Genomic DNA, 11,769 nt, shown 5'->3' on the forward strand with positions numbered 1-11,769 from the left:
CAAATATCATAAAATATGATGACTACATTCTTAACCAATAATATGTACACTATCCAGACAATGAAACATATGTGATAGAATAACATATGTGACTTCCTTTTATCCAAGCTTATTAAATAAAATAATATTTACTTTTACTTTTCAAATCATAAAATAATGATAAAATAAAATAAGAATCAAAACAATAACTTTAAAAAAATAACTACATATGGAATAGAATGTTATAAACAAATATAATAACAAAAATATAAATTAATATAAAGAATCAGTACATTGAAGATAAATTAAATGAAATAAATAAATATGACTAATGCGTAAGTTGAGATAAATAAAATAAAATAAATAAATCGAATCAATATTGGAGATAAATTATAAATAAAATAAATAAATAAGACCAGAATAAATTAAATTAAATAAATAAATAGAATCAATGTGTAATTGAAGGTAATTTAAATTAAATAAATCAATATGACTAGTGGTAACTTGAAGTAAAATGATTAGTTAGTGAAGATAAATAAAATAATATAAATAAATAAATAAATAAATAAATAGAATAATAATTAAAAATAAGTTAAATGGAGTGAATAAAATAATATATAATTCAAAATAAATAAAAACTTAATAAAATAAAAAGAGTTTAATCTCACCTCCTCTTTACCTTATTTATTAAAGTGATACATTAGAAATTTGTGATAAAAATGTGAGAGATTGTTTTCTATTTACAGGGAAAGATTTGTAGAAAAGGACAAAGATAATTTGTAAAAGAAATATATATTTAATCAAAGTAATTACATTTGGAAGGTTTCTATTGAAAGAGAAGGAAAAAATCTACTCAAATCCATTCTTTATATTAAATTTCACATGGCATATATTAATATCTAACCAATTTGAGATAATAATGTAAATATAAATTTATTTACATCTACTACTGTATAAAGTAAATATCTATATAATATCTCTATTTATTTGTTTATATAATTTTATTAACTTCTGGAACGCTAAAATAAAAACTTCATTAAATAAGATTTATTTTGTTTTCATTTTCATATTTTTATTTTATTTTATTATCACTATTAGTTTTTAAAAAATTCAAGTTAAGTTTTCTATATTAAATAATTATATCATTATTTATCAATTTATGGGTGTTTCTCCTTATACCTCTTTTTCTTTTTTATATTCAAAATTATAAATATAAACTTAAATTTCTTTTAAATTAATTTTTCTTCTTCTTTTCTTCCATTCTTTTTTATTTTTTAACCTTTCGAAAAGTCGAATAAAAAATTTTTATTTTTGAATTTTAGTTGATTTTTTATTTCTTATTTAGTTTTTAATATCTTATAATTTTATTACTAAGAAAGTCGGTTAATATATTTTTAAAATTTTGGTTTTAATTTAAAATTTAATAAATGTTTTTTAATTTTTTTAAAAGTACACACTTCTTTTCCACAAATTGGTGTACAAAACACTCTTAAAAGTACACACTTCTATTCCACATCACGTTTAAACCCTTTTCAATTTCTAAAATTTCATACTTCCCTCAAACTAAACACGATCCCTCCCTCCTTTTTTCTTCCGACGAAACCCTCACCGTCGTTTCATTTTCCTCGACCGCACCGCATCTGTTCCTGCCATTTTCGGTTACGGTGCAATGTTCACGCCGCAGAAAAAGGTGTGGCTCAATGCCGCTGCACCCTTCACGCTGCACCGAGGCGGTGCTGCGACGGGTTCAGCCTCTGCGAAGGAAAAGGCAGTCGTCGACGGTCCGCCGCCGCCGCCGTTGGGGTCTCTGACCGAAACCACCGTAGCGGTGGGGTTCGACACGGGTAACGCGGATGACTGGAGGCGGTTCACGGAGTTAGGGTTGCTGGATGAAAGTGTGATGCAGAGGAAGGACCGTGAAGCGCTTGTGGAGAAGGTCTCGAGGCTCGAAAGAGAGGTTAGACTCGGTGAAGGTTTTGCGAATTTTCACCGATATTGATCTGAGGCGCGTTTATAGAGTTTTGTGTTTTTATTCGAGCCATATAGCCAAACCTTATCTGTTTATGGTTTTTGTTTAGCTTTTAAGGATAACATTTTGTTTAAATTTATGATTGATTGGCGTTTAGAGCTTGATATTTATGATTGATTAATTTGAATCTATAGTTGCAGTCGGTTAATAATGTTATTAATATTGATATTAACATAGCTATTGGTACTTATGTAATTTAGAGAAAGAATTTTTGATTGATTTAAGTAGCAGCTTGAGAGCAAGTAGCTTTGGTTAGATCCCCCGATTATCCCTAAAAGAAGCCCTTGCTGTGTTGGAGAAATTACTGGAAAATGTGGCTGTGATTTTAGTTGCAATTCAGTTGTAGAGACTTCAAAAACCGTGATATTGTACCTGCAAGTGTGGATTGCAACAGAAACCTATTGAAACAAGTGTGTTGTAGTTGATAGAGTGATGAAGGCAAATCATTTTATGCTATTTCATATCAATGGTTGATACAACAGGGACTGGAATTATGACATGGTTTTGACTTTGGATGGACCAATTTTTTCTAAACTATGCCCTTTATAGATTAAGGACCTAAGGGAGTAATTTTGAAGATTGGAGCTTCGAGTCAAATGATAAATTTAAGGTTGAGAAACTTAGTGCAGTAGGAATAAGGTAATTCATGTCGTTCTATGGCAGATTGTAATTCTAACTCTTGGTTACATTAATTTCCTTTAAACTTGCTGATTCAAAGTTACCAACACATTAAAAGCTAGTTGCTATGCAAATGTTATTATGATATCAAAATGAACTCCGAACAGGTATTGTATACTGAATATAAATAGAAGTACGAAAACATATCATTTTGTGTAAAGAAGCAAATTCCTTGGGTGGCCTCTGCATTATAAATTCTAAAGTATTTTATGGTTGCAGAGTTTTTGTATATTGTGGATATAATGTCATCTACCTGATGCTTGTTCATTGATGAATTATTTTGTTTCTGATTGTTCATTGATGAATTATTTTGTTTCTGATGATTGTTCATTGATGAATTATTTTTTTTCTGATGATTGTTCATTGATAAACTATTTTGTTTCTTTCATTTTTTTCATAGCTTTTTGACTACCAGTACAACATGGGCCTGCTATTGATTGAGAAGAAAGAATGGAATTCAAAGTTTGACCAGCTGAGGCAAGAACTAGCTGAAACTGAGGAGATTCTAAAACGAGAACAGTCAGCACATTTAATTGCCTTGTTTGAAGTTGAGAAGCGAGAGGAGAATTTGAGGAAAGCATTGAGCACAGAGAGGCAATGTGGGGCTGATGTATGTTTTTTGTTTTCTTCTTCAATTATATTGTTGTTATATTTGCCTACTTGCTTGCATTTCTACTTTCCTCTGTTGTGTTGCCATCCTTTTTAATTTGGTTAGTGTTGGAAGAAGAGCCTATCATCGGTTGGGCTTCAATTTTTCCTCACTTCTTCACCCCTTTCCATGACATCATTTTGGAGTATTTAGGCATTACCTTTCCCTAAAGACCACAATTGATATAAGAATGTTATGGTGCACTGAAAACTTAAGTTTTATTTGTTTTTGGTTCCCGCCTTTCTAATTATTACAAAAAGGTCACCTTATTTAAATAGCTTTCCTTTTTTCAAAGATCGGTATAGGAAATGGTGAAAACATCAGAGAATAGAAATAGTGATAATATCAATCATCTTCTTTAACCTCTGGCCTTACTGTTTCCATGGATGCATGTTCTCTTTCCTTTATTACTCTTCAGATTGTTCAGTACTTTACTTATAGGAACCCGGATACAGTCCTGATTTCATTACTAATACAGTGATTGTTCAGCTGTACTGTGCTTTCTTATTTCTGGTACCTATCATTTACCAATTTATTTCTATTTCAATTTTATGATCAGATCTGTATGACATTTCTGGAGTTTCTCATGTTAGGGTTGGAGCTTGAGATGCTTGTTTAGATGGTGCCTTTATTTTATTTGATGTTGCGAAAATCATTCAATTGCAGCTTGAGAGAGCTCTGCGTGCAATGCAAGAAGAACATGTCCAAGTCAAGTCTAACTCCCATACAAAGCTAGCTGAAGCTAGTGCGTTGGTTGATGGAATTGAAGAAAAGTCTTCAGTGGTTGACAAGAAACTGCTTGATGCAGAGGCTAAGCTTGCTGAGGTGAACAGAAAAAATGCAGAGCTGGATATGAAATTGCAAGAGGTTGAAGCTCGTGAAAGTTTGCTTCAAAAGGAGCGTTTGTCTTTAGCTACTGAGTATGCTCTTTCTCTACATTATGATGGTTCTGTTCATTATATTTTTTGACCTCTTATGCATTGCAATTTAACATGAAGTTGGTATTCTATGATGCAGTCGAGAATCATTTGATGCAACATTCTATAAAGAAAGGGAAGATTTGAAGGAGTGGGAAAGGAAGCTACAGCAAAGAGAAAATATGCTATCCAGTGGTTGGCAAAATATCAGTGAGAAAGAAAAGAAGATAGTTGAAACCGAGAACAACCTTAAACAGAAAGAAAGAGACCTGGAAGTGTTGGAGAAAAAGGTTAATTCATCTAGTTCTTTATTGAAGGAAAAGGAAGCTGAGATTATTAGAAGAATAGCTAATATAAATGTGGAAGAGAAGGTGTGGTTCAGGCTTTTTTTATTGTGTCTTGACGATTTGTTTTCTGCTTTTTTGTATTTTGCTTATACTTTCCATTCCTTGTATGTTGTGACTATGGTTTCAGAAAGTGGATTCTTTGAAGAGCATGCTGGAGATGAAAGAGAAAGAATTGTTTGCATTGGAATCAAAACTTAATTCTAGAGAAAGAGTAAGTCCAGGAATCTGGTTGCTATGCAATGCAATAAAATGATGTGCAAAGTTCAAAAAAAAAAATTACATAACATCAATGAATAATTACTTAGCACACATGACCTAGAAATGAAATTCAAAATGATATCAGTGAGACAGACATTCGTCTTGAAATATTTAGATTTTGAAGATGCTTAACCCCTGCCCATATGCTTTCGCTCATGTTGAGGTCCAAGAGTGGTATTTTTGTGGAGTAAAATCAGATGACATGATGCTTACAAATTTCTAAGAGCACTGAATAAATTCCATGTTGAACGAATGAATTTTCCCAGGGCTAAGGATTCTTTTGGTTTCTGCATTTGTGCAATGATTCAGGCAGATATTAGTTCACAATTGAAAACTGTGACTGTGATATTACAAGTGCTATGCTTTTACATTTGCATCTTGACATATTTGCTTTCGTTTGTGTATTTCATATTAAAATTGACAAATTTATTATTGAGTAACATCATTTTGTCAGTTCATTTTTTTTCTTTTAATATTTCTACAGGATAATAAAATATTAAACCATCTTTTCCACTGACAAGAACTTACTACATTTTTAAGGATAATGTTTTGGGAGTGACCAAACGCAGAAGCGATGCTTTGTCTTTATAATAGTTTAAAGATTTATTTGCTTAACTGAATTACTTTATGGTCAACATGGTGATAATTTTTTTTAAGGTTTACTTTGGGAAGGACAACTCTACACAATTTTTCTCAAGTGAAAGTAAGGAAAGAAATTGAAAGTGGGAACTCACCATATAAACTCAAAATCATAAAAAAAAAAGTATGATCACAAGTGTACATGTTTGACATTAGTTACTTGCATGATTTTATGGCATTCTGACGGTTGAATTTGTGGTTTCTACAGGAGGGGATCCAGAAGGTCCTTGGTGAACAAAAGGCTACACTGGATTTGCAGTTGCAGCAGGTTGATTTTGAAATGGAACACAAGCGGAAATCCCTTCTTGAGGAGTTTAGCAGCAAGGAGGAAGCCTTGGAGCAGAGGGAGGCTGAAATCAACCATAGGGGAAAAAAGGTTGAAAAAGAAGAGCAGGCCTTGAGTAAGAAGGCTGAGAGAATAAAAGAACAAAGTAAGGAGATTGAAGCAAAATTGAAATCTTTAAAGGAGAAAGAAAAGACTCTGAAAATCAAGGAGAAAGAGTTGGAGAAGGAAAACCAACAATTGGTTGCTGATCGGGAGAGCCTGGAGAATTTAAATGCTGAACTTCAGAGGATAAAAGCTGAGATTTCTCTGCAGGAGCTGCAAATACACCAAGAGACTGAGAATTTGAAGCTTGCTGAGGATGATAGGTTAGAGAATTCTCGATTGCGATTGGAACTGAAACAGGAGATAGAGCATACCAGATTGCAGAAGGACTCTCTTGTGAAGGAAGCTGAAAACTTAAGGGAGGAGAGAGAGAGGTTTGAGAAAGAGTGGGAAGTACTAGATGAAAAGAGAGAAGAAATTACTAGGAAGCAGCATGATATTGATGTGGAGAAAGAAAGTTTAAGAAAATTTCAGAACAGTGAAGAAGAAAGATTGAAAAGCGAGAAACAAAGTATACAAGAACAAAGAAAGAAAGAGCTGGAGAAGCTTGAATTGGAGAAGGAATCATTTAGAGATTCAATGAATCAAGAGAAACACCTGTTGTCTGAAAAGGTGAAAAATGAACAGGCTAAAATGCTTCAAGATTTTGAATCAAAGATGAGGAATCTTGAGAATGAAATCCAGAAAAAACAGGAAGAAATGGAGGAAGATTTGCAGGAAAGAGAGAGAAATTTTCAGGAGAAAATGCAAAGAGAACTTGACAATATTAACATATTGAAGAATCTTTCTGAGAGGGAATGGGAAGAAGCAAAGGCTGAGGGGATTAGATTAGAAAATGAAAGGAAGGAACTTGAATTGAACAAGCAGCAATTTCAGTCAGGCCAACTTGAACTGCGTGAAGATTCTGAAATGCTTATGAATCTCAGTCAGAAAGTTAAGAAAGAACGTCAATGCCTTGTGGCTGAAAGAAAAAGTTTTCTTGAACTTGTTGAGAATCTGAAGAATTGCAAGGTCTGTGGTGAAGTTGTTGGGAACTTTGTTTTATCTGATACTAAACTACGTGACTTGAAGGAAAGTGTGGCCATTCCTTTGCCTATTTCCCCTGTTCTGAATTATAAGCCTCCTAACTCCCAGGACATTGTAGCTACATCTGACATTAACAATTCTGGATCTGTAAGACCTGTGTCTTGGCTCCGCAAATGCACATCCAAGATTTTCAAACTGTCCCCAAGTAAAAGAGCTGAAGCTATTAGTGCTTCAGACATGGCTGAGACATCACCCTCAGATGTGAATGATAGTGTAGACAAAGCAGATGAGCCTGCATCTCTTCCTAACATAGAAGGAGCTAGAGTTAGTCTTGATGAACGTCAACCAGCAGTTGGGATTGCATATCACTCTCTAGATATGCCACACCTCCAATCTGATAACATTGATAAAGAGGTTGGGGATGAAATCTCCCTATCCATAGGTGATCACAGCCGGGTTGATAGTGTTGTTGATGGAGATCGAGATGATTCTCAGCAGTCTGTTCCAAAGCTTCGCAGGGGCAGACCTGGGAGGAAAAGCAAGTCTGGAATTGCTAGAACACGCTCAGTGAAGGCTGTTGTTGAAGAGGCCAGAGAGTTTCTAGCCAAAGAAAACAGTCCAGAAGACTCCAGTCACATTGAGAAAGCCAACACTGGAAGGAAGCGTCAACGGGCACAAACTTCTAGAGTTACAGAAAGTGAACAGACTGCTGGTGATAGTGAAGGGCAATCAGAGAGTATTACAGCTGGTGGGCGCAGGAAGAAGAGGCAAACAGTTGCTCCGCCAGCTCAGGTTACTGGGGAGAAACGATACAATCTTAGGCAGCACAAGACGTAAGTTTATTCTCAGGTCTCATCAGGCCATATTGGGACCAGTAGCAGGTTACGTTATATCTTATGGTGGTTGTGTATTTATTGGAGGGATTCTCTTGGGTGAGGTGTGAACTGAATATACACGGCTAATATTTAGATTTATATTAACTTGAAAGCAGTGATATGTTTGAAATAAATTTATGGTTGATTTCTGAAGGCCAATTGATATTTGATATTGTGATAGGTAGATTTCTGTAATAGCAAGAATGACATGTATTATATTCTCATTATTACTGTGGTTGGGAAATTGTATTTTAGCGTAAATCACTCAGGTGGTGAGATTATTTAATAATATTATATGGGCATAAACACTAAATTCAGATACTAAGTATGGCAATTTTTGTTCTGTAGTATGTTTATTAAAATAAAATTGGTTTTACTAATAATGAAAGGTCAAAAACTATATTTGTTGATATGGCCCCATGCTGAATAATATCTTTAAGAATTTGGTCTTTAACGGAGTCCAATGGCGCAATGAAATCCATGTTGCTGACCTTACATAGTGAGATAATGCTTTGTTGTTGATTATTCAGAAGGTTTTTTTTTTTACTGAACTTAAAAAGATCCTAATTCAAAACAATTTTGGGTTTAGACAGCACTAATTTACTTGGCTGTCCAGCTGTGGTGTGGTGGATACTTTCTCCGTAGGAAATTGAACTGCTTGATTGAGTTTTAATGCCGTTTGGATTTATGTGAGGATTTTAAGGGGTTGTTATTGCAAGTGTCTTTCTTGTGGCTGTTAAATATATTTAGCAGCAAAACCATCATGCATCATGTCTGTTTATATTTGGAGCTGTGGTCATATTTTTCTTTATTGTTCTGATATCACGGCTTTTCTGGAGCAGTGCGGGCGAAGGTTCATCAAAACAGGCCTTACCAAATGCAACAAGAAGTGTGGGGAAAGAGGCTGTGGTGGAGGGGGAGATGAGACCCGAAGTTGTTGAAACCTCATTAGCAGCTGATGACAATGTACAAGTACAAGACAAAAGCACGGTGCAGGTCACAACAACAAAAACTGTGGAGGTCTCAGATGAAAGAGTTGTTAGGGTAACAGCCTTGTTGTGATGATTGATTTCACCAAACCTTTTATACATACGTTCTATTTTATTTTTACACGTTATTTTTTTTTTTCAGTTTGAAGTACCAAGAGATATTGTTGATGACAATGGTGCTGCAGAGGAAAATGGTACATCAGAATATCGAGACGAAGATGGAAGCACAATCCATGATGTTGAAAATGATGATGATGATGATTACGAGGACGAGGAGGAGGAACATCTGGGTAAGGTGTCCATGGGCCAGAAGATCTTCAGATTTTTTACAACGTGATATATTTTATTTATATCACATTAGATATACAAATGTTATGATTCCTTATTTAGGAGATTAGGCATCTAATATTAGATTGGAGTAGCATCCATGTTTGTTTGGCATTTATTACTGGCAGTTGAGAAGCATTGTTCTGCTGCCTGTGTTCTCAATAACTGTTTTCTTGCAAAAATAGATTTGCTGCTAAGGAAGTCAATGCTTTCCAGAAATGAAGAACTAAAGGGGTAATCCATTTTTACTGCCTATTCAACTCTGTAACTTAAAGTTAATACACTTTGGTTTTGCAATATTAGTTTTGTATAATAATTAAGAATACTTTTTTTATTATTATAATGGTATGTTAAAAAGAAATCTGAAAGATAGAAAAAAAACTTTTATTATATTATCATTATTATTATTATTCATGAAATAATTTTCTAAAAATAATTTAAGAAATGCAATATAAAATATAGAATTAGTTAAAATTATAGAGTTTTTAAATTTATATTAAGGAAAAAATATAAACATTTATAAATATGAAGAACACAAAGTATAATTTGTTAAAAATATTGTATCAACAAATAATTATGATTTAATAAATTATTTAACAATTTTACTATAACAAATTAAAAACCTTTAAATTAAAAATTTTTAAATTCCAAAATGGTATAAAATAAAGTAATGTAATGATAGGTAAGATTAAGTATTGATATTGATAATTAATGTTGATTTAATTTGGGTGAATAATACATTTTAAAATATTCAAAAAATATTCATACTACTAAAAAATTATTTTTATTATGTTTTTTCTTCTCATACTTAATAAATTTAATTATAAAAAATCTTAATTAAAATGTTATTTTAAAGTAAAAAATCAATTAAGAATATAATATTAAAAAATAAACGAGGACATAAATATATATTCGTCCGTCAATTAAACAATTGCAACACCTTGTTGTTGCATTAATGATGTTATGAGTTTAAATTTCTCTTTTGCTATCATTTATTGTCATTGGTTCATTTTATGAAATTAATTGATAACTACAACGATTTAATTATTTTTAGATAAATAAATTTTAAAAAAAATTCATAAGAAAGTTATATATATTGGAATTGGAAATTGTTTTAATTATCAACTGTCATTTATCTCTAAATATAGAAATGTTTTATATGCTCTGCTTTAAGACAAACATTGATTTTACTATTAACAAAATGTGTTACTAAGTTTCCCTTTTAGCTGAGTGAAAAAGAATTTGAACGTTTAAGAATTTAATATATAAACATTCCACATCAAAGAAGAAAATATTGAAGTAAAGCTTAATAAAGATATTATTTCATTATATAGGAGATTCGAGCAAGAAAAGATAAATATAAAGTTGAAGACTCTACCAAGATTTTTCCTTATGAAGCAATGCGCATAAAGATGCTTAGATGAAATCAATTGTTCTCTGTTTCAAGAGTTTCAACAGTCATATATGATTTGAAAACTACAAATGAAGAAAGCAATAAAAAGAAGAAATCTCATATACAACATATTTCAAGGAAGAAAAGCTAAAGATTATCTTGAAGATTACATCAGTAACTTTCTTTTGAAATGATGAATGTAAAGATATTGATATACATTGATGAGATTCAAATAAAACCTTCAATGTCATTTGCATTGAAGAGGAAGAAAGAATAGAAAGAAGAGAAATCCCTCATTATATCAAAACTTTTCTTATAGACAGTGAAGATAAATATACTGATACGAAGAAAATTACATTGAGAAGATTTAGAAACCACAGTCATATTCTCAACACGTTTATAATTACAAGACAAGAAAAAAAGAGATATAGAGATGTACAGATAAAATAGCAAGAGAGCATGAAAAAGAGAAAAGAAGAAACATCATATATAAAAATTCTTATTTTGATAGTTAGTTTATATTTTATTAGAAATTCTTAAACTTAAGAAGAGATTAAGAACATAAATCTGCAAAGATTGTACTTATGATATACTTAAAGTTATGTTATTTAGAGAATATGTTCTTGTGTTACTTAAAGAGGTTGATATTTATAACCTAAAAAGGTTAATACTTAAGATATTGAAAGAAATTAACACTCAAATAGAGAGATTAATACTAGTAATCTGGAGAGGTTTATAAACTCTTTTTGAATCAAATTATAAAATATCGTCCAAACCAAAGATAGTTATATTAAATTAATTTTATATGAATTCTCTTAACACATATTAAACACTGACATAATTAAATTTAAATTAATGGTCACTAAATATTTTTTTTATTAAATATCAACTATGTATGTATTGTTTATATTAATTTTTTCCAGATATTATTACGTAAATTTTATATACTTTTAATAATAAATAATATGTTATTTTTATAATTTGAAATTTTAATTTTTATTTTACTTCCATGGGATTTAAAGTAAAAGAAGAAAAAAAAAATATTAAACTAAATAATTTATTCTTTTTTTTACTGTCTGTGCTCACGAGAGGTAGTCCGAAGAAACATAGGGAAGAAAAGGACTTGTCAACCTAATTTTAGGCTTAGGCCTAACTTATTGCAGCTTGGCCGCTGCCTTGGCTAATGCCTATATAGGATTCCTCACCCTTTTCTCTTTTATTTTTAAAACACTTTATAAAAAAATAATAGTTTTTTATTCTTATCCCTATTTTTAA

At 31.7% G+C, this 11,769-nt stretch overlaps 1 protein-coding gene across 2 annotated transcripts; it reads left to right on the forward strand.

The window, feature by feature from the left end:
- Positions 1–1,500: 1,500 nt before the first annotated feature.
- LINC3 (little nuclei3) lies at positions 1,501–9,361 on the forward strand. Of its 2 annotated transcripts, XM_088110831.1 has the most exons (8): positions 1,504–1,936; positions 3,087–3,296; positions 4,002–4,255; positions 4,353–4,623; positions 4,727–4,810; positions 5,705–7,743; positions 8,628–8,829; positions 8,917–9,361. In XM_088110831.1, exons 1-8 carry the CDS (start codon positions 1,649–1,651, stop codon positions 9,109–9,111), a joined length of 3,543 nt encoding a protein of 1,180 aa, XP_087966957.1. In that variant the 5' UTR covers positions 1,504–1,648; the 3' UTR covers positions 9,112–9,361. The 2 variants fall into 2 exon arrangements, with proteins under 2 accessions (XP_087966958.1, XP_087966957.1); XM_088110832.1 differs by lacking the exon at positions 8,917–9,361 and having other exon boundaries at positions 1,501–1,936; positions 5,705–7,791; positions 8,628–8,765.
- Positions 9,362–11,769: the final 2,408 nt, after the last annotated feature.

This window comes from Vigna umbellata, chromosome 3 (assembly GCF_029865625.1).
Source record: "Vigna umbellata cultivar VRB3 chromosome 3, Vumbellata_1.0, whole genome shotgun sequence".
Taxonomy (NCBI): Eukaryota; Viridiplantae; Streptophyta; class Magnoliopsida; order Fabales; family Fabaceae; genus Vigna; species Vigna umbellata.

What these genes read in the sequence shown, in the direction of transcription:
- LINC3 (XM_088110831.1), top strand. Translation starts at nt 1,649, where the DNA reads ATGTTCACGCCGCAGAAAAAGGTGTGGCTCAATGCCGCTGCACCCTTC. An exon ending in TCTCGAGGCTCGAAAGAGAG is followed by an intron (nt 1,937 to 3,086) that starts GTTAGACTCGGT and finishes TTTTTTTCATAG; the next exon opens with CTTTTTGACTACCAGTACAA. An exon ending in AGAGGCAATGTGGGGCTGAT is followed by an intron (nt 3,297 to 4,001) that starts GTATGTTTTTTG and finishes ATTCAATTGCAG; the next exon opens with CTTGAGAGAGCTCTGCGTGC.